Source organism: Plodia interpunctella, chromosome 27, assembly GCF_027563975.2.
Source record: "Plodia interpunctella isolate USDA-ARS_2022_Savannah chromosome 27, ilPloInte3.2, whole genome shotgun sequence".
NCBI classification, from domain to species: Eukaryota; Metazoa; Arthropoda; class Insecta; order Lepidoptera; family Pyralidae; genus Plodia; species Plodia interpunctella.
The window spans coordinates 2,410,536-2,437,609 of NC_071320.1; the positions used below are offsets into that span (position 1 = coordinate 2,410,536).

A 27,074-nucleotide genomic window follows, 5' to 3' on the forward strand; every position below is an offset into this window, starting at 1 on the left:
GGCTGGTACATTGCATTTAAGAACAAGCTTGTCTAGCCATAAAAATTGCATGCAAATTTACACGAAGTATTTTATTAATTTTTATACAAATTAGATTAGGTATAATTAATTGAAAAAAAAAAACAACAAAATTAATGTATACGTCTTGATTCCTTAAGGATTCGCCAATTTATAGCCTTTTCCCTTGATTGGCCTTTTCCATCTGCGCGGGTGAAGCAGCTGGCGCAGTTCTATGCTTATTTCGCTCCCTTACCGTCATGAAAAAGTAATTAAGATCACTACCAACATTATACTATAAAAGTATTTTAAAAACTAGAGGCAAGGCCGGCAATGTTCTTGTGATGAAGTTGTTCCTGAGCAGCGGTGATCACTTACCATCGGTGGTGGTCGAGGTGACCAGATTATTCAATTGCTATTCTATTCCACAAATAAAGCTAAATGATTTAAGAAACTTCCTCCGAAGTACCTGAACAACATCTCTGCTAGAAAAGTGCTTCCAAACATAGCTAAAAACACTCTCGATTAAACTCTCTTTCATATAAAAAAAGACTAGATCAAAATCGATTCAGCCGTTTGGCTATTACGACATACAGTTCCAAAACGTTAACTTATAACTCATTTGTTTACACTGTATGTAGAACTGATTCATTGCAATTAAACGATGTATTGATCTACGGTAGACAGTCTTAGCAACTAAAATTGTTATTATTTCAGAAATGCCAACTCAAGACAAGGAAACACCCAAAAAAAGCACCCCATCACCGCAAACGGAAAGCGAAGAGAAACCACCGTCTCCATACAAGGAAGCCGAAGGGAGCGACAAGGAATTATCGCCCTTGAAGGACCTGTCCAACATGAAGAGTTCAAGCAAGATGCTCAACAACAATAAGGACGAATGTTCCCCGGCGGATAATAAGCTGGATAAGGATAGTGTTATGGGTGACTGTGATGCTATTCTAAGTGATTTGGAGAGTGAAGGAACGCAACCGGAGGAGGTAGTTTTTATTTGCTGTTTTTACATGATTGAAAATAATGATGAGCAGAAAAAAATCTGAAATCGAGCGGGAACCGGATAGACAGGGGCGAGGGTTCATTTCCCGCCGGATTCCAGATTTTTTTTTCATCTCATCAATATTTTTAAGAGCATATTGTGTGACATGTATAACAAATCTATTTAATTTTTACACGTTTGTTGAAATGGGTGTTACGTTTTCACGTCTTTCCTGTCTTTAGGCGATAGAAATATAAAATACTAGATGTTGCCCGGGGCTTCGCTTCCGCGGGAATTTTGAGATATAGCCTATAGCAATCTTGGATAATGTACCTTTCTAATGGTGAAAGTATTTTTGAAATCGGTTCGGTAGTTTCGGAGATTACCCGCCTCAAACATACAAACTCACAAACACCTCTTTATAATAATAGTATTAGATGGAATTTGAAATAGTTACATTTAGACGATATTTTAAGCGTTGTTTGTCCGGTAGTTAAGGACGTTTTAATGTGTTTGAATGGTTCGAATCCTACAATCACATGAGTCTATCGAAATTTCAAAAATCTTTATCCATTTTCGGTGTATGTACATCACTTATTGACGTCAAAAATGTAATTAAAACTATTATCTGGTCGAGTATGTATGCGAATATATCACGTGTTAGACCAACACTTGCTTCAAGTATAGGAAAACTTTGTAAGGAAACTTGCACAAAATATAACATGAGTCATAGGACAGCAGGATGAACCGATACATTTGAAATGAGAGCGACAGAGAGAGATTCTATTTGACATATGTCGTCACAATCAAGTTATATTTTACAAAGTATAATTTACTAGTGCGTATGTGACTACCTACCACTAGATGGCGGTGTATCAGTAAATAGTTTAAAAAAAGAACTTTATTTCCCCAGGACGAAGACAAGAACTTATCGTCCGAGGAGTTGGGCCGCAAGCTGGACAAGTTGCTGCGACAGTCCGAGCAACAGTTGCAGCAACTGACCGCTGGATCTCACGCTCTGAGGGCCACTTGTTACGGACAAGACAGGTATGTTTACATCAAAAAAGAAAAGAGACATTTACAAATGTCTCTTTTCTTTTTTCATTCATTCATCTTGATGAAGGTCTGTTAAGCCACTGTTAAACTAAGTGTTGGTGGTCTAATTGTTAAGACGTCCGTGAACCGAAAGGTCCCAGGTTGGAATCTTATTCGTGCTATATGAGTACCCTACATGTATAGCGTTGTGGTTAACTTATACGTATAGTGTTAATTTATTTTCTTAATTATACGAACGCGTAAAAAAATTTTACTCAAACTTATTGTATTTCGTATTTTAAAAAATATATTTTATATTAATAATTAACATTTAGTTTGCATAATAAATTATAGTGCGATTTCTTCTAACATAGATAAGAAGTCTTCGACTTAACTCAACCATTTTTTTGGATTATGCGCAGTATAATATGAACATAATTTATCTCGTACAGATACTGGCGCCGCTACTGGTCGCTGGGCACGGCAGGCGGCATTTTCGTGGAAGCCATGGAGTCCGCGCAGCCGGAGATCATGGCCTATCACGAGACACTAGAGAATCAAGCTTTGAACAAACTGGACAACGCTTGCAGTAAAAAAGGTTAGTATGAAAAAAAAAAACAAATTATAATTTTGGCTGTACAAACGTTGGAAATTATTATAGAATTTTCATTCTTCTTTTTCTGCCCGCTGTTGAGCATTCATATAAATATTCAAATTCACTCATATTCCATTGTTTACTATAAAAAAAATATGTAAGAAATAATAATAGGAAGCCTTTCTGACATGATAGGCACCAACACTATAATAAGTTTCTTTCGGCATTGCTTCTCTGCAGTGGTCGCTCCGAAATGCCAGTAGTTTGTAGCTTTTTGAGAAATTTCTATATACAATACATTAATACTTTATGGCACAAATTAGTTACATAGTATACATAAGTAAAAAATGTATTATCTATCACACATAGCATGACAACATGATTAAGATATATTGTGCAAAAGGCGGACTTATCGCTGTAAGAAATTTCTTCCAACCTTTTGAATTATATAATATAAAATTTGTTGTGAAAAGTGCCTGTGAAGATCTAATTTCTGTATATATGATTTGAATTTAAAGGTCAGACAGACACACGAGTGATTTTATAAGAGATCTGTCTGTTTGTTAGAAATAACTTGATTGCACACAACATAACAGAAATAAAAAGAAACTTAACAGCGAAACGGTTCTTATTTTCCTTTTTCAGGTACAGAACCCTAAATAACAAATTATGTTGATTATTCATAATTCATTTATTTTTGTCAGACATAGGTTTAGGTTTGCTTATTAAAATTGTTTATTTCTCACCCGCTGGTTCTCTCATGCAAATCTCCTTTTCTTCCCAGCTGCTCGAGAAAGAGAAGACGAATCGGAACAGAAAGAGCTGGACTCTGAAGCGCAGAAGGAAGAAGCGTTGAAGAGTGAGATGGAGTTAAAAAGTATAAAGTCTGAACTGAATCTTAGTGATCACACGCAGATCATCAAATATGAGCCGAACCACGGGAACTGCAAGGTTGAAGGTAAGGGATATTAAAACACGTTAGCATTTCGAAACAAAACTATCATTTATTTTTTACTTTTATTACCAAAAACAAGTAACACATAGTTGCCAGTACTTATAGAACCAACATACTAATATCCCTACTTAACAAAATAAATGTGAGTTTCTATAAAACAATCTAATCAGCATTAATCCCCGGCATATGGGTGATTAATGCTTGGTTGATAGAAGACATTTTGTTAACAAGTCAGCAGAAATTTCCTAAATTGAAATGTACCCATTTAAATATTGAAAAAAATATTGTTACTGCATCTTTAACATAATAAAATCTAACATCAATATATTTTGATCGAGTGTTACTTGTTGCTAATATTAATGCACTTTGGTTATCACTTCCTTACCAATAAGCTCATAAAAATCTAATCTTCTTCCTCTCAGGGTCGTCAATAAAGATGGAAGAGAAGTACATCCAACAGAAGAACAATGAGGAGCAAGACATGCTCGACATAGAAGACTCTATCCCCACCGCATTTTTAGTCCAGAAACCCACACACAAGCCAATGTACGCCACGCAAGCAGAACCCGTCGACAAGCCACAAGAAATTGTCAAAGTAGAAAACGTAGTCAAAACTGAAGAAAAAGACGAAGAAAAAGACCAATTAGTCAACAATCTAGAAGAACTGAGAAAACTCGCCGAAGCCGTCTCCTCTCAACTGGACGCCGCTAAAAAAGCTGAAGCGGAGATCAAAGAAGAGAAAGAAACAAAAGAAGTGAAAAAAGAAGCAATGGAGATAGACGAAGCGCACAATTATTTGTACAACAAAATGAGTGAAGGCAAATGGTTCTCTGTTCTAAGACACGAAAGCTCATTTTTGAGTAACATCAACGAGAAAATCGAAAGAGTCGAATATTGTGATAATGAGCACACATGTTCGGAAATTGTTATATGTCAAGGTCATAAGTGGGATGTGTCGAATAATCTACACTTGTTGAACGACCCGAGTCTGTTCACGTTGAATAGTATGGTGACTAGCGTTCAAGTGCCGGCGAATAGTGTGTATCACGACTCCAGCTTGACCATGTCCGGGTTGGACCAGGACATGATGGACGCGAGTTTGAACAGGGATGAGAATCAGGATGATTATGTTGCAGAGGAGATCAAAGAACAGGTTCGTAGTTAGTTACTACATTACAGAACTATACTCTATTTGTCTAGGGATTAAAAAAGGTATACAATGTTGATATGCTTATTATTGAAATATGTATACATTTTAAACATCAATATCTTTACACATATACGGACCAAAGTCCATCATTCATCCGTCGTCCATCTAGTCATAACCTACAAATATATATACAGCATTAAAATTGGCCCTGAACATACTATGCGACAAAGATGGCTGGTTTTTTAAGTATATATAAGTATTTTATAAGTCCTTAGCTAATAAATAATTCGGGTTGTTTAGTCTGTAAAGAAAATGAAGAAAACAGGTTTTTAACGAATTACATTTTTTGGCATTGCAATACCAAATAAGATGGTCAAGATTGGTTGATAAACACCCAGTGTTGCCAGCCGACAGGAGACAGCGCCCTGGTGTATTTTCTTCACTTTTTTGACAGACTGTACTATTGGGACTATTGTCACTCAATGAGAATGTCGTCACTGCACCTTCATTCAACAGTTATAAGAACAGATTACTGAAAGATTTTTATCTAATCTGTTCTTAAAACTACACACGCGTCAGCTTACTTAGCTGCTACTGTGTTACAAAATAAAATAAACAAAAAATAAATTAATACTCCAAATTCACTTTATCATTATGATTGACGACATCAGGAGCAAGACAACGATTTAGAGAAAGAACTCCAAGCCGACGCGCTGAAGCACGACACGGCCGCGCAAAAAGCGAAGGCGGCCAGTCTCACCAGTTTGGGACTTCTCAATTTCAACGCGTTATCGACTTACGTCACGTGTGATAGCCCTCCGCCTATACAGGTAATTTTTTTATTTATTAATTATATGAAACAATTACATCTAAATACGATCTTAAACTATTTACGAGTAGTTTGTCTGTGCGCAATGTAGTCTGCTTTTCCAAAAGAGTTGTGAAAGCTGGAATTAGATATTAACCTACCTTTTGTCAGTAATAAAGAGTACTAGGTATAGTAAGGACACTCTCCACCCCCCACTAGAAACGATTCCACGACTTCTCTTGACGAGCAACACACTTAGAACTGCAGTCAAATATTTATTAACATCATATCCTACTAAAATTATAAATGCGCAAATTTGTTAGTATTTTGTTACTCTTGCACCCGAAATCTACTGGACGGATTGTTATGAAATTTGGTACACGGGTAAAATATAACCTGGAATAACACATAGGGTACTTTTTATTCCGAAATTCCCACGGGAGCGAAAAACTTCTTCAAAACTTCATAAAAAAAATATATTTTGAATAAATATATATATAATATTTTTAATAAATACAGATGTCACCGGAAGAATTGCAACAATTGGAGAAGTGCAAATTGGAAGGCCTACCGAGGAAAGTAGAGGGGAGCCATGTGGACAGAGAACATAGGTGAGAACTCCCTCATCTCTCGGTGTCATTCGCGGCTGCGACGCCAAGGGGACGAATAAATAAATATATATTAGGATGAATCACACATATTGAGCTAGCCCCAAAGTAAGTTCGAGACTTGTGTTATAGGATACTAACTCAAGGATACTATATTTTGTGACAAATACATATATAGATAAACATCCAAGACCCGGGCCAATCAGAAAAAGATAATTTTCCATCATGACCCGACCGGGGATCGAACACGGGACCTCTCGGTTCAGTAGCAAAAACTTTACCACTGCGCCACCGAGGTCGTAAAATGTAACAATCGACATAAATTAATAATCGACCAGTGTGCAGGTTTGCTTACGATGTTTTCCTTCACCGGAAGCAAGTGGCGGTCGATGAAAATTATACAATGAGTCAGATTGGTGTACAAACTCATGTGGTACGAGTAGGATTCGAAACTGGGACCATTCGATCCACAGGCGTCTCAACCATTACACCACCACCGCTTCAATATAATAATTTAATAAATACATGTTAATTATAAACTTATCCAGACACGGCTGGTGGAGGATCACGCAGCCAGAACAACTGAAACAGCTGATGGAGTCACTTCATTGTCGCGGCGTCCGCGAGAGAGAGCTACACGCTGCGTTCGCGCACCACCTACCTACTGTTAACAACAAAGTGAGTGTTAATTTTATTTATTTATTTGTTTATTAAACTTTATTGTCAAAGTTAATTCATACTTATAAATGAACTAGCGGCCCGTCCTGGTTTTGTTTGGGTGAAACCGTAATCGTAACTAATATTATAAATGCGAAAGTAAGTTTGTTTGTTAATACCTCTTCACGCTCTGTCTACTCAACCAATATTCTTTAAATTTTGCACACATATAGTCTGAAGTACGGATACGGACATAAGGTACCTGTCATCCCGGAAAGATAATCCTGTTTTAAAAAATTTGTGCATGAGTAACAGCTGTTTTTCAGCTAGTGCTCAGAGAAATAATATGAAAATTATTTTAGTACAAATTTTAGGATTACGTATTTGTTACTAACTAAACTAAATATACACTTATTTAGTTTAAACTAAGCTACTATATACAGCTAAAATAAATTAAAACTAATAAAAACAAATTATTAAAAAAAAATAATTATTAATATATTTTCAAAAATGCCGGTCCCTGCAATTCGTTACCTTGAGGTAGCGTGGCTGACAGCATTGCCACGTTGAATGGCAATATAATTTCTATCACGCTTTAAATCATATCTGTGTATATTTATTTCACAGTTATACATCGACAAAGGCGACACGGCAAGCACGGAACTGTCGATATCTCACTTGGACCGCGTGATCGCTCAAAATGGCGGCTTCCCGCGGCCCGACTCGCCCAATTCTTATTCTGTCAGTGCGGCGCAACGGGTCGATATGCAGCTATTGAAAACTGTAAGTCATTTTGTGTACTTATTTATTTATTTTCCATATACATATAATATACTTAATACGTTACACGTTTGTGAGTTTGTATGTTTGAGGCGGGTAATATCCGAAACTACCGAACCGATTTCAAAAATTCTTTCACCATTAGAAAGATACTACGTTATTCAAGATTGCTATAGGTATATAGCAATATATTTTTATCTCAAAATACTCACGGGAGCGAAGCTCCGGGAAATATCTAGTAATATATAATTTTATACAAATAATTAAAATGTGTGATAGCAATCATTTTCGAAGATAGAGTATGTCAATCTACGCATTCAAGGCATGCAATGTCCCATATAATTTCTTACTCAAATCATATGATTTCTTGCAAATAAATTATTGATTGATTAATTGATTAGGTGGAACAATTAGAAGAACGAGTATTCGACGCATGGATGCAAGTGAAGGGGTGGCGACCACAACGCAACGCGTCAGACGACGGCCGCACCATAGTGCAAAGGGCGAAGCAGAAACTGGCTGCTTTAGAGGCCCACATCGAGAGGAGATATCTTAAACCGCCTTTGGTGCAAAGGTATGCTAGGTAAAGTGAACAAATTTATACTGTTTTGGGTGTCTCTTTTGTTTTGTCGGGTTATACGGTTTTTGGTGTTTTTAATTTTGTCGAGTTATACGGTTTTTGGTGTGTTGGTGTTTTTAATCTTGTCGGGTTATAGAACCTTCGGTGTGTAGGTGTTTTTTATTTTGCCAGGTTATATCATCAGGTTAGGGAGGGAACCCCACGCCTCAATATGATATCTTCAGATGAGAGAGAGAGAGAACTAGTTACTGAGAGTGAGAGCGGAGTAGAGGCTGGCGCTGGAGGCCCACATCGAGAGGAGATATCTTAAGTCGCCTGTGGTGCAAAGGTATACTTTCGCTAGTGAACAAATTTCTACTATTTCGGATGTATCTTTTCTTTTGTCGGGTTATACTGAATTAATGTCTATACTATAAAATTAGCAGTTAATCTTTATTGTTTCTTATGTCAAACCATAATAAAGCTAACTAAATGCACCTGATATGATTTTTTCGAATATCGCCATCTAGTGACAGTACATTGTGTACAGCTTTAAAATGCCTGTTTATCTCAGTCTCATATCATACGCTCTGAGGACGAAGTGCGGGTTTACATTTCACTTCTCACTATCGAATTGATTCGAAGTGAGATTCACATTGCGGTATGGTTGTTGTTGCGTTAGCTGCGTCTCACTGCGAGTCGACTCGACGGTGAGACGTAAATAGCAAAGTCGCACTTAGCACACTGATGAGAGAAATTTAAAATTAGTCGCGTTAGAGGCCCTTCGAAAGGAGTTATTTAGTGCAAAGGTACGATTAGGAAAGTAAAAAAAGTACTGTTTAGTACTGTAAACTTTATAGTACTGTTTTGAGTGTTTTTTATTTTGCCGGTTTATGTTTAAATGGTTTGTTATGGTAAATGTTGCGCATGCTTTTTGACTATCTTCGAAAATATTTAATGAGATGCAAAAATTCCGGACTCGATTTTTGTTTTTATTCTTCGATTTTTCCAGCTCATTAACAATTTTCAGAATGGGTGTTATTTTAGTCCGTCATAAAGACGGATTAAAAATGACAGTTTTGACAAATTTTATTTTGTCTATTATTTTTAACGAAAAAGTCTAGCAATAATAAATGTCTGTTACAGTACGGCGGAGGCCACACTGAACTCGCTGCAGCAAGGAGACCACGGGAACTCCGCACAGTCACCTCAGAATACAGACGGACAGACTGAACCTAAAGGTAAATAATAAAAATTGTGAATGAGTGTCATCCTGGCAATAATAGGAGTGGTTTGCCATTGCCTTCTTCATTACACACTAGATGATAAATTATCAACTATAATGCTGGTTTCCTCACAATGTTTTCCGTCACCGGAAGCAAGTGGCTGTCTGGGAAAATTACATGAGTCGGCTTGGTGTACAAACTCATGTGGAATGAGTTGGTCTCGAACCTTTCGATCACAGGTGGACGGTCATAACCACTGGACCACTGCTTCAAACCTATAAGAATAAGAAGTATATATTATTCCATTGCTTCTACCTTTATATTGATTAAATATATCCTCTCAAACAATAGCTGGTTGACTGAAAAAGATAACTTCATGGGATAATTCCGCCATTGTGTATTTAACTTGTTGTTATATATGTACTTTTAACACCAATAAAGATATTACAAACAGACAAGAATATTGAAATGAATCGTTTATTACCAGAAACGAAAGGCATAGCCCGCGGCCTGGCGACCTGGCGGGAAGCCCTGTCGCGCTGCAACACGTCAGCGCAGCTGGCCATGTTGCTGCAGGCGCTGGAGACACATGTCGCGTGGGACAAGAGCATCATGAAGGCGGTACGTCACTACTTTATGTTTCACAGTTATGCTCGTGTCATTTCGTGGAGAATCTCGGTTTCCAATTCTACAATTTTCCATTCTATGCAGAAGTCACGGGTTCAATATGGTTTTTTTTTTTTTTTGAGATTGACCTGGGCGAGTCTCGAACTCACTTTAGAAACAGTGCAAAGACAAAGATTATTTATTTGCAAAAACATAAGTTTACATTTTTTTACAATGCGATGTTCAAAGAAAAACTTAATCCTACATGTTTCACCCTCCACGGTTATGCAAATTTAAATGGAGAGCGTGCTATCAACCCACAAAACAAAATCAAGTATATTTCACGTATCCTATATTCTAGAAACCTTCAAGGAAATAGTGAATACGCATTTTTTCATCATATATGTAGCACCCTAGACCTCATCTGCTTCCCATCACGCTAGATTGAGATCAAACGCATTCAAATAAATAAATAAAAAACAAAAATTAACTCAATTTTCTCCTATGTAGGTATATATATTTATTTAAGTATACAAATTATATAATTTTTATTTAAAAAAATAACAAAAAATCCTCAATTGGTTTATTTATATTAATTTGACAAAAAAAAGTATACAAAAGAACCTAAATTTTCTCCTATGTATATATAAATATTTATATGTTCAACAGAACTGTCAATTCTGTCAGCGTGGAGACGACGAAGAGCAACTGTTACTATGCGACGGCTGTGATAAGGGATACCATTTGTACTGCTTCAAACCACGCATGGACAAGATTCCTGAAGGCGATTGGTAAGGGAACCTTCATTAATGTTATAGTTTATTTATTCACAGTCTGTCAAGGAAGTAAAGAAATTAAATGAGGCCGCTGTCTCCTGTCGGCTGGCAACTCTGGGTGTTGGCCATATCTTGGCCTCAATCTTGGCCATACTATTTGGTATTGCAATGGAGTTTGTCAAAATAATTTTCTTGATATACTATATGTAGGTACACCAAATAACAGTGTATATGCAAAACTTACAAATTTAAAACTAAATACAAAGGTACTACTAACTGACTTTGTTTAAAAATCATTGTAGGTATTAAGTTTATTCGGTTTTTTTATTTATGTGTCATTAGTATCGCCGTAAAGACGTAGGTATTTAGACATTTTTTCGAAATCAAGTTTGGAATCATCAAAGACAGACGATTGTCCAAAATACGATTTCGAAAAAATATGTCAGATCTGTTTTTTCAATTATTGGGGCAGAGTATAAAAAGTAGTTAGTGGTTCCGAAATGTTTGTAGTTTGTAGTAGCTTTGGGAAACAGATTTGATGTATAAAAGTGCCTATATGTGGGTATAAATTCTGAATGCTTAAGCTAGCTTGGTATTTTTATTTTTTAATTGAAGGTGGAACCACGAACCCAATGCCAGTGGGACTATTAGACTGATGGGACATTATTGGTGGGATCACGAGTTAAAAATCGAACTCTGAAATAAAACAACAAAACAACGATTTGGAAACAACGGTTGACCGTTGATCCGTCGTTGTACATAAAGAAAGAAAGAAAAAATGTTTATTTGTCAACATTATTGTCATAAATAAAATTACATAAAATTACATCTTGCATTAATTTTAATTTATGTATTTATTTCGTCATAAATATGAACGCAGGTACTGCTGGGAGTGCGTGAACAAAGCCAGGGGCGAGCGCGTGTGTATCGTGTGCGGCGGCGCCTCGTCCGGACGCACCATACCGTGTGCGTTGTGTCACAGAGCATACCACCAGGATTGTCATTATCCTCCGTTGGGAAAGGTAATTGCTTACTTTCCAACTAGTAAAAGAAAGTAAATAAGTAATAAAACTATTGCTAAATCCTGCTAGTATTATAAACGCGAAAGATTGTGAGGATGTATGTGTCTGTGTATGTTTGTTACTCTTTCACGCCAAATCTGCTGGACGGATTGTTAAGAAATTTGGTACACGGGTAGAATATAACCTGGAATAACACAGGATACTTTTATGCCAGAATTCCCACGGGAGCGAGGCCCCGAGGCGCAGCTAGTAAATAATAAAAATTAGCGACTTTCTGTTGTCACGGATTAGTCCAATCAGTCAACTTTTTTCTCATGTGAAAAACAAAATTTTATATCGAGCTTGTGATGTGTTATTATGGATTTTGAAGTCAAAATATAGGTATTTTAATGAGACCGAAAATAAGTAGAAATAAAAGTGATCAATTTTGACTTTGTAATTGTTTATGTTTTATTTTGTTTTATTATTTGTATTTTTTAATAAATGAATATTTAACTATAAAAAAAAAAAAACAAAAAATAAAAAAATTAAAGTGACATTTAATCGAGTTTGATTATTTATATACAATCATACATTTTGTTTTTTACCCAGTCTAATACATATCTGCGACGCAAAAAAAACACAATTTAATAAACTTATAGTTTTTTATATATATAATATACATCTAGGTTGATTTAAATAAACTTTTTTTTATATCTAATCTATCTACAACACATTGCAGAACCCCCGCGGCAAATGGTACTGTTCGCAGTGCATTGCGCGCGCGCCGCCCAAGAAGCCGCGAAACACGAAGAAGCGAGACAGCAAGCATAAGGACAACAGCGTCGACATCGACCAGGGCATGGTGCCCAGGTAAACTACACTGACACTATGTAGCTCGCGACTTGGTACGCGAGGAAAAATTCCCTTTTTTCCCCGTTCGTGTGTTCAGCAAATCTCATTGTCAAGTTTGTTTTATAGGCGCGCGGTTGTTTTGTTTATTTACTAGCATAATGCCCGCATTTTTTTCGCGCATCCGCTCATAATATATTATTGTAATATCTCGGGTTCTAAGCAACGTATCGCGATGAAACCTATACCAGATTGTAAGTTAGACCATCCGCTATACAACTGTGAAAACCACATCGAATTCAAACCGGTACTTTTTACGTTTTGCGCGAACAAACATAGCCCACTTACATATTATATGTATAGAACGCAAGCGGTAAGCACATTCCGTTTGCTGTATTAAATTAAAAAGACACCCTTTATTGCGTTCGTTGCATTCCGGAATATGTATTTTAATATCTTGTATGTACTCTACGCCTCATATTCGTAAATACAATATTTTTCTCGTTAACTCGTCTCCAGCTTTTGTTTATATAACGTCTGCTATCCGGTATAGTAGTGTTTATTATGTTATTGTTTTTAGTGTCTGTGGCAACACAAATAAACGTTTTCTATATCTGTGTCAGTACTCGGAGGTTACTGTTGTTTTAAAAGATGTATATGAACAGTCCAGCGCCATCGCACGCGTCGACCTCCACCACGGCTGAAGAGAGTGCTGCCAGCGCGCTGCACACGCCCGAGAAACATGATGTGGAGAAGATGGACGACGTTGAGAACGGCATCGACCATCACGTTGGTGAGTCCACTTGTTTTCTTATTTACACACTAGCTGGACACTGGCCAATACCATATTAAAAAATTTAGCCGATGTCACCCCTGAAGGTTTCGTCTATCTCTGTGCCTTCTTCTTTACCCGCGCTTTGGAAGCCGTCAGTAGACTTAGTTTAAGTTATTTTTTGACGTCAATAAGTGATGTATATCATCCTAAATTGAATAAAGAATTTTGAATTGAATTCTGTGCCAAATTTCATCAAAAAGTAATTTTTGAGTTTACTCATTAATATTTTCTCTTTATAATATTAGTATGGACTAGCTTTTGCTGCCGCGGCTACGCTCGTGTGTGGATTTCTCAGCGAAAGTGAAAGATAGCGCGAAAATCAATTTTCATACAAACTTTCGTCCAATTATAGTCATTTGGAGGTTGACTTTCTCTTTACTTGACATTGAATTGCAAGATTCCACCCGAGACATGTGGACATAGTTATATTACAAGTTAAATAAAAGCTTGTAAAAACAAATAAATTACAGCGCCTCCAGAATTTACGAGCGACGAGCCGCCAGAAAAACGTCGAGCGCTCTACGGCAACGGCGCAATACAACACGAACACGAACACATGGACGGTGAGAATATATACACTACTAGCTGCGCCCCTGGGATTCGCTCCAGTGGGAATTTCGGGATAAACCCTATATGGTATTCCAGGTTATATTCTACCCGTGTACCAAATTACAATCCGTCCAGTAGATTTTGCATGAAAGAGTAACAGACATACATACATCCTCACAAACTATTCCATTTATAATATTAGTAGGATAGGATTGATTTTTAAAACGATTCGTAATGGGGTTGGAAACGTACAAGGAACCATTTAAAAACGTCTTAATGAATAATTTATAGCTTAATTTTTTAGACTGACGGTGTTGACCCCATCACTGACTGCCATAACATTGAACCATATACGAAATTGAACATATACCATCTAACAATTTCTAAAATATCCTCACGTTTTAATTCACATACCGCTTCTTCTTCACCTGCGCTTTGGAAGTCGGCAGTAGACTTAGTTTAAGTATTTTTTGACGTCAATAAGTGATGTATATCATCCTAAATTGAATAAAGGTTAAACATCAAAATGTTGTTTAGGTGATGATCAAGACACGGAGAACGTACCCCTGCTGTCGCGTGCGAAGAAAGAGAAGAATTCTGCGAAGAAAGTGTTGCAGAAAGAGATGCAGACATGCAAGTGAGTATTCTCCACCTGTCCTTTACCACTTCTCACTACCTACATTCAAGTACACAAGTTTATTTGTTAGACAAATTAAAAAAAAACACGATATTCAATATTCATTTCGCTACAACTTTTGAACGGCGGAACCGATTTTGATCAAACACATCTACGAATCACCACATAAAAATTTGCTATCAAATAAAAGAAGACCGCATCCAAATCGGTTCACCCGTTGATGAGCTACGGTGTTTTAATTGATCTGATTTGACTAATTACACAGAATAAAACAAATAAATAAATGGACAACACTCAACGGCCAACACTAAGCACTAAGCTTGTATCGCGGGTCCGACGGAAACGAACACGTAAACGGGCACAACACACTCCGAACCGCAGACAAATATTTGCGATCACAGGTACAAATATTTACCCGTGCTGGGAATCGAACCCAGGACTTCCAGACGGGCCTTACAGCCTTGCTTTATAGTTTCCATTGAAATGAAAATGTTTATTTTCCACAAACACCAATATAATACAATAGCAAGTATTCTTATTTAATAGTAGATGTTGCCCGGGGCTTCGCTTCCGTGGGAATTTTGAGGTAAAATATAGCTTATAGCAATCTTGGATAATGTACCTTTCTAATGGTGAAAGAATTTTTGAAATCGATTCAGTAGTTTCGGAGATTACCCGCTTCAAACTTACAAACTCACAAACGCTTACCTCTTTATAATAATAGTATCGCCCTATCTCCATCCTAACTAATATTATAAATGCAAAAGCAAGTTTGTTTGTATATTTGTTACCTCTCCACGCTCTATCTACTCAACAGATCTTCTTGATATTTTGCATACATGTAGTGTGAAGTATGCAGAAAGACATACCTTTCAACCCGGAAAATTAACGCGGGCGAAGCCGCGGGCGAAATCTATTATATATATATATATATATATATATATATCTATACATATGACGTATCTCCAGGAATCTCCTATGCGAGATGGAGTGCCACGAGCACGCGTGGCCGTTCCTGGTGCCCGTCAACACCAAGCAGTTCCCGCAGTACAAGAAGGTCATCAAGTGTCCCATGGACCTCTCCACCATCAAGCGGAAGCTGCAGGACAACATGTAATGTATCTGTTTTGTTTCTCTCATCTCCCGCGCTTTTATTATCATCCGTAAATTTTAAATTCCTGTGAGGCCGCGAAGACCTGTCTTCGGTTATCGGTTAGGTTAGCGTTAACGTCAAAATTTTGAAGATTCGGTATAATATAAAATGTATAAATCATAATGAAACACTATAATTAAAGTTCACATACGTATCAAATTTATTCATAGTAAGAGTTTAGTTTTTTTTACTCCATTTGTGACGTCACTGTGCCCAAATGCTGGTCGTAAATATAGCCTTTTTAAATATTTTATTGAAAATTTAATTGATCTATTTTTTAGATTCACCCTTTGCGCAAAAGTATCCCGATGTCGTGTTTTTACTTCTGACTGCAAATCTAAAAAAGCGGGACAGAGCTGTCCCCGGGACATTAAATTCCGGACTCAAAAAATCGGGGCATCTAGCAACGCAAACAACAAGCATACAAAAACACATCGAAAAAAAATATCAGATTTGATTCGATGGCAACTACCCTATAATTTTTAGCAAATAATGATTAAAACAATATATGTGGTCGTCTAAATAAAAAGGGACCTTATGGCAGCTAGCACTTAGGTCTTTATTGCCGTTATTCCCATACAAAACAATGGCAATAAAGACCTAAATGCTAGCCTCCGTAAGGTCCCTTTTGAATTGGACGACCACATATTTTCATTTACAAATACTAGATGGCAACTATCCTATTATTTGATCATCAATGAATGATTGAAATATTTCCAGTTACAAATGCAAGGAGGAGTTCGCGTCGGACGTGCGGCTGGTGTTCGCCAACTGCGAGGTGTTCAACGACGACGACAGCCCCGTCGGCCGCGCCGGCCACACCATGCGGCAGTTCTTCGAGCAGCGCTGGGGGCAGCTGTGAACTGGGCCGGTGAAGTCAAGTGAATTTACGTATACTCATGGACTGTGTTTATGGATAAAACGTTCATTCAAATAATCGCAAGAAAAGGTGGATTTCTGAATTTTTGTGGACACGTCAAGACTTGTGGAAAATGTGTGGATTTTTTTGATGGTTTTCCAAAAAAAACAAACACCATGTAGTTCTTTGAGCTGCGCTGGGGTGAGGCGGAATGTGAATTAAGAACTAATGATAATGACCGAGATTTTAGTGAAAATGTCAAGACTTGTGTGAAATGGTCGTTTTTGTGTACATGCCTGTATGGCAGAAGCCACAATTTCTGCGGAATGATGTTTTGAGCGAAAAAATTAATATTGAGGAATAACTGCTTTAGTAAACAACATCAAGACTGAAGTGTGAAATGAGAATCATGGCCATTTTCGTTATAAAATGGTGGTAACTGCCATTTTATAGAATGATGGCAGTGAAAACATTAAGCGAGCAAAACGTGGAGAAATGACATTATAGCATGGATGTTGCTTGCTTATGTGGCGCTTCGCCCTATGTCTCATCTAATATGCTGTTGTGACCCTCGAACTACACAAGCTCAGACCTGTACAACGCTACGGACAACATTGGCAGTGGTGAGGTATTTGTCCACACAAATTTGAACACCAGAGTCTCGCTAAGAAGTGAAGACATCAAAACTACTGCAGACGAGTGTGACGTGGAATGATGAAGAGTTAAACGGTTTTTAAGATGGATCTAATTGGCAAAATTAAAATACGGACTGCCTAAGCAATAATCAATATAAGAAGGCAAATTATATTGAGCACAAAGTGATGTATAAAAATAATTTGATTCGACCCCTGACTAGTCATTGATTTAAGAGCTAAACTTATCATAAATTTGAAAACTGCCAGTTATAATACATAGCAAGCAGGTTAAAATAGATTTCTTTGAAAGGACGATGTTAAAGGACATGACAATTTATTGTAATAACAACATACAACGCGTTTGACATAACAGTAGTCAACATTCACAACTTCATTATAAATGAGTAAATAAAGTGTATCCTACAATTTACGATGAAGTTGTCGTGGTAGATGCTGCGTTCCGATGTCGTTGACAATCCTATTTCATTTTAAATGCATAGAGACTAAAATTGCATTTAAATTAGAGTTGAATAATGTGACCCAATAAACATGTTAATAATGGTAACTGGCATGACAGAAATTAAAAAATAATAATTAAATAGGATTTTGAATTTATTGTGGCAGTGTAAAGGAATATAAGCTTTATTACTACCGTCGTTAAGTTCGTTTATTTCCGACGGTTTTAGCAGTATTTTCCGACCTTCTTCAAAAGGAGGAGGTTCTTAGTTCCCTAAAAACTAGAAATTATAAAAAAATCTTGACAATCAGTGACCAAATATCTACCTTTGCCTGGCGCATGTAGACTGAACAATGAAATAAAGCTGTCTCACTCTCACTAATTGTATGTGAAAGAGATGTAGATATTGATTTGGTGTTGTGATACATTATACTAAGTAACTTGTTGTGAAAAAGTGCTTGATACTAGCATATTTTACTTTTTCGAATGATAGTGGAAATTCAGATTTCTTAAATTATGGTTTTGCCCACTAACATTTTTTATTAATAGTTAAAAATTAAAACAAACATTTTGCTAACTGTATGCTCGACAAGTAACTTCTAATAATTTATAATAGTTTATACTCGACCTAGGCATTGTTCATTCCTTTTTATACTATTTTAAAACATTCCAAATTTGGACTTCGACCTTCATGGGTCACGTCGGATATGAAAAAAAAAAAGATCGAATCTCATTTTTGGGCAACTTCGCTATGAAAATGTGAGCGCACACGAGTGGACATGTATTTAACGTTAGGCTGTAAATATTTAGTTCTTAGTACAGTTTAAAAGTATTAGGACCTATTCTAAGCATAGAAATAGTAGATATAATATGTCGTTTTCGAATATTATTTTTATAATAATTTGCGTGTAGCAACGAAACAGTATTTTAAAAAAGTAACGTCGATTTTCCTTCGCGTTTGTTTGAAATTCGAATTTGGTGGCCAGTTCTTAGGTATTTGTACATTTAATTGGGTGTGTAAAGAAAAAATAGTATATTTAAAAAATCTTTAGACGCGAGATCTTTGTAGTTATTATAGTGAGAAGTAGGCAGGCCTTTAGGACCGCCGTCCGGATCGGCCTTAGGATTACGACCACGGTACTATACTGTGTATAATTGTATTTTGTGTAGGCTTCTCCCGACTTCCTTCAGCTAGGAACCATTCCTTGTATATTTCTTTATACCATGTTGGTATATACCCCAATTTATTTTGACCCCTTTGGGAAACGCCTATCCATCTGTCTGTGTATTTTAATTATATATTACAAAATATTAGGCTCTTGCTAGTAAAAGAACAGATTATTTGTATAAATCAGTATTTACAATATAATTTGTATAAGTTGTTTAAGTAGACTATTATAACATCACAGTAGCAGCAAGCATAAATACAATAGTTACATTATTTTAGATAATACATCCATTTCACTAAACTTTTTAACGACATCGATGACCAACGTGAGGTGATAGGTATAAAACACCACTCTAAATTCGCGTTATAGTTCATTTCTGCTCTATAGTTAATTTAATTTCTGTTCGGATCAGACTACACTACATTCTGAGTATGCAAAACGAAAAAGTATTTATGCACCCCCAGTTCGTACGCTTATGATTTTAGAATTAATTGTCATTTGACAATATATCTATTTACGTGTACTTTTGTTAGCAAGAGCTGTATAGGAGATGTCATGACTTAGTCGACATAGTTTTGGAGAAATTGTAAATTGTGGATGATTGCGAATGTCCTATATACCCATAACTTAAAAATATATATTTTGTTTTTTTTTTATCTGGTCATAATTTCGTCCGAAACTGGAGAATTTATAATCAAAGTTGATCATTTTTTTAATATGTGAAAAGCTTTAGTCAGGTCTGTTTGGCACAAATATGAATGGTGAATTTTAATTTTCTATTAAATGTGTTGTTAATATCATTGTAGTCAATTAATGTCACTTGCATGAATCTTTGACTATTGTTAATTTACTTATGTTATTATTTCCTAAAAGGGTTATCAGTTTTAACAGGTGGCGAATATTTTAGAAGACCGTAAAAATTCGCCATGTACTTCTCGAACTTTTGCAATTGGTAACAAACAATTATTTATGAATAATTTTTTTGAAACAATGTTTTTTAATATGTGTGAGATTTTATTTCGATGTTTAATTAAAATAACTAAAGATGAACCAGTTCTACACCTTTTTCAATTTTAGTCTACCGCAATAATATTAACAACATTATTGTATCATTATGGGTGTACAAAATGTTGGTTGTATGTCATTTTAAAATGTTATTTATTGAATTTCGCTATTTATTCTTTGTGATGTTTCTTCGTAAAAATCGATGTGGGCTTTTCTGCTCAACACATTGTTGTTTATTTATATCTAAATTATTACAAAACAGTAGCATGTCATGTCATTAGCGGCAATTTCTGGGTTTTGTCGTTAAATTAATTTAATTTACTTAATTAAAAAAAAAAAAGTTATATCAAACACTTGTAGCAAATTATGTGTTCTTGGCAGCTATAATATTAACAAATAACAATGTGTTGAGACAATTTGTATTCCACATACACCTAAGTATTAACAATACTTTCAACTTTTTAAATACTGTAGACAGTTTTCTTTGAATTAAATTATTGTGTACCTAGTTTTTTAAATCTACTTAATTCATTGCCAAGTCGTTTGAGCATATACCTACTGCCAGTGTGTATGGAGATATTTGGCGGGAAAGTGATACGTCCGCGAAAGCGATGTACTGAAAGTTTGTGTTGTGTGCATCGGTTGATTTTAACTATAAATGGATATATAAATTATATATACGAATAAATAAATAATTTTTGAAGCACTTCCACCTTGTCTTATTTTTAGTTTATCTATGGAATGGAGGGGCCATAGCTAGGCTTAACCCTCCGCTAAAACAAAAACAAAATACATGCCTCTTCAGGCCTGAAAGAATATTAAAACTTGGTCTGCTCAGATTCCTAGCTAGAACCAGTCGACCGAGCGAGTGAATTATCATGCCGCGTTGTTTAGTTTTCTGCTATAATAAGTAATCGGGAACATCAAACTTGCAAAAATATGGTGTTACTTTTACCTTTTATTACTAGTATAATATCTTTGAGCTATTTGGGGACTTGAGGAAGTACAAAAGGATACGCAGTGATAACACATTTCTGTCATTATTATAAAGAAGAGAAGCGGTCCAAGGATTCCTGAACTATTGTACCTACCTACATACATAACACCGGTCACTGGACCAGTGAAGTGGTCAACATATATTTACTTTACTTACTTACTGGTACTGTAAGATATTGTTATCAATCTATTATAGGTAATTAGATAGGTAGCACCCCGTAAGTACTGACCATTTGGGTACGATGCTTAAAACACCTGCTAATAACACAGAATCATTCCATGTTTAAACTTAGATGTGAAAGTACCAACGTGATTGAAATCGAACGAAAAATGAGCGCGGAAATATTGTATGGAAATCCATTGTCCCCTTGAGAAGAAAAGTAATCCGACTGAAATAAATATGAATATCATTAACAATGTGTACTATTCCACCACAAATAAACATCTAAGCTTCCGTCCGTTTTTCTTTCTCAGCCCGCCGATTAGGTGACAATGTCAAATTTTCTGCCAAACAAACTTCAAAGACGAACGAAGAAACTCAAACTAAACTACGCCAACGGGCACAGAGTAGGTAGGTACCTATATTTTTATAAACAACGGGCGGGTAGCAACAACTACCTACAGAATACGGCAACAAAACAACCCGACCGACGATTTTATTTATCAGAGAAAGTACATAGCATTTTCAATCTTACTTCTTTTTGTTTTGCTTCATAATTGGTGATCACAGCGTAAGTTTTATTTCAGTTTATTTAATCAAATCAACCCTAATTTATATTGGCTAACTACACTGGAGCTTCGTCGCGGTTTTTTTGGATAGTAGTACAACGCATACCTATGTAAATTAAATATTGTATTGCCCTGTCTTAACACAGCCCCGTGGTATCCTGTCCTTCCCTTCTACCCAGGGATAAAGTATGTCTTTACCTACGTAGTCTATTAATTTTTATTTCGATGTTTATATAGGTTTAGCAAATTTTAGCGTGAAGGAGCATCAAAAATGAAGAGGATCTCACGACGAATATTAGTTGATGAGAATCTCAACCCACTAATTTTATAAAGGCGAAAGTTTGTATGTTTGTTACATCTCCACACTCAAACTTACTTTGTAAAAAGTGTAGATAGTAATTGAGTTGTCTAAAATCTAAAATTCAAATACCTTTATTTCAACTGGTATAATGATTGATGCTTGTACTATATTGTAAGCTATCATACTATAAATAGGTATTATGTTGAGAGCTCAAACTGCCGCACAATTTAAGAACGTAGTAAGTCTACTTACTGCGTTTATGATTGTATTTGGTATTTGAGATGCTGACATTACGATCTATATAAATCAAAGACCCGTTTTTTTCTATCTCACTCAGAAAAGGAAATAGGTATTATCATGAATGCAGTAAAGAGCAGAGTTTAGGTTTATTCACACAGTGTCATCGCAGTAAGAGCTCTTAATAACTTAATATTATGTGAATAATTGTGTTAACTTAATTTGCATCACAACAATAGTACAGTACAGCGATTCTTGTTATGTTCTATACAACTATTAATTAAATATTGCACATAGTAAAAGCGCAGTAACTTCACTATTTCACTTAATACTATGTTTCCATAGTAAAAGCAGATGATTCGTACTTAATATTAACGCAGTTATTACAATTATACTGCATACATCGTAAGATTTGTCAAACTGTTAGACGGGTGCAACTTGTTATTAACGCAGCAACAGACAACTACGGCATTTATTTATCTCAAATACGATCGTTAATTTTAATGCCATAAGATCTTTTACTGCACACTTGTTACGGGTAAATACGAATTAAAATCAATCTGCGTCAACATTTTAACCGCAGTGACGTGTTTTATTGGGTTCATAATAAACGGCGAGGGCGCGGGGCAGGGTTATCGCCGCCAGGACTGCGGCGCGCAGGCAACATCCTATCACTCGAGAAGGATACGCGTCGCGCGGTGGATGTTGCGGGAGTAGGTACTCGGTGTGCTCGAGTTCGCACTTTGTAAACAAACACGTAAGTGGTATGTATATAATCTATCATATTAAATCAAGAGATGAAATTATTATTTAAGTTTCCTGTAATAACCACTTATTTAAATGCTATATGGCTAACCTAAGGCTTTAAAATAACTTGGTTAGGCCAAAATTATATATCATTTTATAAGTGGCGAGTGCAAATAGATGTTTCAGTACAGTAACGGTATGTTCTTTATTTTAAAAATAATGGCTCCTGTACTCATCAATTTGATACATCAAAATATTTTAAGGAAAAAATGCACGTTATACAGGTGACTTTTTATCTAGTATTCAAAATTTGCCCAGGTATAAGGTGTCCTTAATTCATTCCGTTTATAAAATAAAATATTTTTTTTATAGGAAATAATTTTTTATAGTGATTACGGTCACCCCGAGTTTTACCTACGAATCCGCCCGATCATTTTAGGTAAACTTTCTCATGCTGTATTTGGTTTTTTTTACTGAAAGGTACAAAAAGAAAAAAAAAAGTGTTTTAATATTTTTGATGAACAATATATTAATATAATAATTACATTTGGGCACTGGTTAAAAAGTTACCCTGGATTGAGTTGGATTGGAAGTCAGCTCTTTTTATAGGTAATTTTATATTTTATTTTTTTTTTTTCTTGTAGATTTTCGCAAGATGGCTCATAGAAGACATAAAATTATGTCTGCATTAAAAGCTAATGAAAAAAAGACTGAAAATGTGACTAATGAGTCTGATGTATGGCGCAGATACGTTGATTTTAAAGATTTTCCATGTGTTTTTGATTACCGGAATGAATACAATAATTCTTTCAGACATATTCAGTCATTCGATATGGATATTTTAAAAGGCAATAGTTTTGATAAAGCAAATGACATATTTGATAACTGTGACTTACAATGTCACGAAATTATGCCACCGTTATCATTACCATCACCGTCTATAAATCAAGAATCTAATTTAATAGAATTAGCAGACATTGATCCTTTTGCAGACTCTGATCATGACGATAATGATAAAGACTACCTTCCTGTTGAAGATGAACGATGTAGTTCTTCTGATTCAGCGTGCAGTGTCACAAGAGAAGATGTTAACGATGTAGCGCAAATTCGAGACTTGGAAAATAAAACACCAGATTTGCATAAACAGAATCAAAATTATGGTAGGCAAACCAATACACAACATTGTGAATATGTAGCATGTACCTTGAGTGTCTTCAGTACCTGTGCTAAATGCCTCTGTTTTTTATGTTGGGAGCACTTTAATAACACAACCTCATATAACAACTGTCAAAACCATATGCCATTTTATACAGAACAGATTTTAAGTAAAAAAGAATAAGAAAAAAGAAATAATAAGAAAGAATAAGAAAAAAGAAAATAAACATGATGAGATAACTGTCGTCAATGAACAAGTTGAAGAACTGAATCGACAAGGCAGTATTCAACATTGTGAATATGTTGAGTGTAACAATAAAATTACAACCTCTTGTATAAAGTGCTCTTGTTTGTTATGTGCAGATCACTTTCAGATATTTAATATTGACGATAACAGCAGCTGTAATAACCATAACTCATACTCGTCTCACAAAAATGGACCAGAAGTATACATAACTAAAAGGGGTAAAATCAGCAGGAGAAAAGTATTTACAGAAACTTTAGAAAAAAGGAAAGAAAAGATAAAGAAATTAAAATGAGAAAAATTTGTAATGAAAGATCCATGCGATGAAAAGTGTACAAAAAAGTGTGCGAGCAACATTAGTCAGGCAAGAAGACAACAGCTACACGATGAATATAATAACTTAGATTGGGAAACGCAAGGAATTTATATTAAAGGATTGGTTACTGTAAAACAAGTTCAGACGAAAAGAGACACAAATTTTAAATCCTAAAAGGAAAGCAACATACGCTTATCACTTTTTTTAAGATGAATTTACAAAAATACCAGTATGCAAAAGATTCTTCCTAACAACATTAGGCTTTAAACCGAGCAATGATAGAAGGGTTTTATCAGGTTATAAACTTACTTATAAATTTCTAGTTTTCTTTTTCACTTTCGTTAATGTCGATCTTCCGGGAACACTACTTTATTAGGTTGAAAGGTAGCCTATGGCCTTCTCCGTACCCCATGACAGTTATTTTATTATTTATTTATTTCGTGTAATATCAAATGTTTACATAGGTATTTCATTAAAATTTATGTTATGATGTTATATTTAATATTCATAATAATAACTTTATTTCATTTTAGTTTTAAAGAAGTCAGTCAATGAACAGAAAAATATGAAGGGATCTTATACAAGAACGAAAATCATTGACAAGAATATCATACAAGAACATGTAAAAAAATACAATCCTTCTATATCTCATTACAGACGAGAACATGCACCAAAACGCCTATATTTGCCTAGTGATATTACAATAAAATCGATGTACGAGGATTTTTGTTCCCAATATCCCGATTTAAAAGTTTCCAGTGAAGTATATAAAAAGGTGGTTCGCAAAGATTTAAATATCTCGTTTGCAAATTTAGGGAACGAAGAATGCGAAACTTGTAGCTGTTTTCAGCAACATGATAACAACCACGTTAAAAATTTAGATGACACCTGTAAAATCTGTGTTGATTATAATAAACATAAATTGAAATACACAACATCACGACAAGAATATCAACGCGATGTGCAAAAATCTTTTCAGACAAATGACCATACAGTTTACTTTTCAGTGGATCTACAAAAAGTAATAATGTTACCGAGGATGGACCAATTCAAAGCCGCTATTTTCTGTCCAAGAATCATAGCTTTTAACGAAAGTTTTGTACCATTGGGCTCAAACTCAAAACATTTAACGGTTGCTGTAATTTGGCCCGAAACAGTTTCAGGCAGACACCAAGAAGATATTAGTTCTGCATTTCGTGCCTTTTTTTAATTTATCGAGATATACCGAACATAGTGCTGTGGGCAGATAATTGTGCATCGCAAAATAAAAATTGGGTCTTACTAACGTACCTGATTTACATAATTAACAGCAACGAAATAGCTACTCAATCCATAGCAATTAAATATTTTGAGCCTGGGCACACATTTATGTCCGCTGACAGTTTCCACCATCAGGTGGAATTGTCATTGAAACGCAAAAAGAAAGTGTACGATTTTAATGACTTTTCCGACGCCGTTAAGGCATCTAATTCTAACAAAAATATTGTAAAAGAAATGCAGCTATCAGATTTTTTCGACTTTCCAGACGAATCCTCGCAGGCGAAGCTTAAAAAATTAGAACCTCGATTATATTTAAAAGATATAATGTCTGTTGAAGTACGAAGGGGACATTTTACTTTATTAATAAAGAGAATGCATGATGATGAAGACCATCAACACTTAGATTTTTTGAAGGCTAAAAATGTTTCTAAAAGGTATATTCCAGAACCAACTCCAAAATCAGAAATGAAGGGAACATCACAAGCCACAAAGAACGCAATCATTCAAAAATTAGTTTCTTTAATGCCTGAAAATAGAAGGCGGTTCTGGTATAATTTACCGGTATCAGAATTTTCTGATGTACATTAGATAGATACTTAAAAATATGACTATCATATTAATTTTTATTATTTCTATTAAAATTTTATATGCCACTTAAGAATTACGTTCAAAATAAAAAGACTGAAATTAATTAGATTTAAGAAAGAAAAAACATTTTAATTGTTACCAAAGCTGTGTGATTAGTAAAATAGACTATGTTCCGAAACTAAGATGCTCAAAATACAAAATCTCGACTTATTGATTTCATGTTATATTTAAATATTATTGTTTAATAATTGTTATTTTTCTATGTAACGTGGGTACGCCCTAACTAATGCATATGAGTACAAATTTACTTTAATTTTATTCTACTTAAATTTATGTTATTGTTAATGTAAAGCAAGGGGAGAGTTATTTTTGTTTTAATGACTTGAAAGGTCTTTATTTTATTACTTGTGTAAGTTCCTGAAGTGATTGTTACCTACCTCAGAATGGGTGCCATCTCACATCACCTAGTCAAAATGTGCCTTTGATTTATAATAAAGAGATGTCAGCAATAATTTGTAATACATGTTTCATTTACCCATTGCTCATTTCGTAAAGTTCAACATATCAGTGTTATTAACATAAGATAAACACAGTATAGTTATA

At 35.3% G+C, this 27,074-nt stretch overlaps 1 protein-coding gene and 1 long non-coding RNA gene across 16 annotated transcripts in view; both read left to right on the forward strand.

The window, feature by feature from the left end:
- tou (toutatis) overlaps positions 1–20,604 on the forward strand; it is a 76,512-nt gene extending 55,908 nt beyond the window's left edge. For 14 of the 15 annotated variants that reach the window (XM_053765169.2, XM_053765168.2, XM_053765172.2 and 11 more), the window contains 20 exons: positions 715–995; positions 1,905–2,038; positions 2,479–2,624; positions 3,406–3,579; positions 3,999–4,729; positions 5,398–5,556; positions 6,054–6,145; positions 6,691–6,820; positions 7,427–7,582; positions 7,981–8,162; positions 9,285–9,379; positions 9,852–9,985; positions 10,640–10,761; positions 11,627–11,768; positions 12,490–12,620; positions 13,265–13,392; positions 13,905–13,997; positions 14,521–14,620; positions 15,590–15,733; positions 16,494–20,604. In XM_053765169.2, the coding sequence (XP_053621144.1) occupies positions 715–995; positions 1,905–2,038; positions 2,479–2,624; positions 3,406–3,579; positions 3,999–4,729; positions 5,398–5,556; positions 6,054–6,145; positions 6,691–6,820; positions 7,427–7,582; positions 7,981–8,162; positions 9,285–9,379; positions 9,852–9,985; positions 10,640–10,761; positions 11,627–11,768; positions 12,490–12,620; positions 13,265–13,392; positions 13,905–13,997; positions 14,521–14,620; positions 15,590–15,733; positions 16,494–16,635 (3,416 nt within the window). In that variant the 3' untranslated portion in view covers positions 16,636–20,604. The remainder of the gene's footprint in view (positions 1–714; positions 996–1,904; positions 2,039–2,478; positions 2,625–3,405; positions 3,580–3,998; positions 4,730–5,397; positions 5,557–6,053; positions 6,146–6,690; positions 6,821–7,426; positions 7,583–7,980; positions 8,163–9,284; positions 9,380–9,851; positions 9,986–10,639; positions 10,762–11,626; positions 11,769–12,489; positions 12,621–13,264; positions 13,393–13,904; positions 13,998–14,520; positions 14,621–15,589; positions 15,734–16,493) is intronic. The other variant, XM_053765173.2, reaches the window with a different exon arrangement.
- Positions 20,605–21,531: 927 nt separating this feature from the next.
- LOC128681563 (uncharacterized) lies at positions 21,532–27,074 on the forward strand. The gene is made up of 3 exons (XR_008406026.1): positions 21,532–22,925; positions 23,553–24,919; positions 25,157–27,074. It is a non-coding gene; the product is annotated as an uncharacterized LOC128681563 (long non-coding RNA).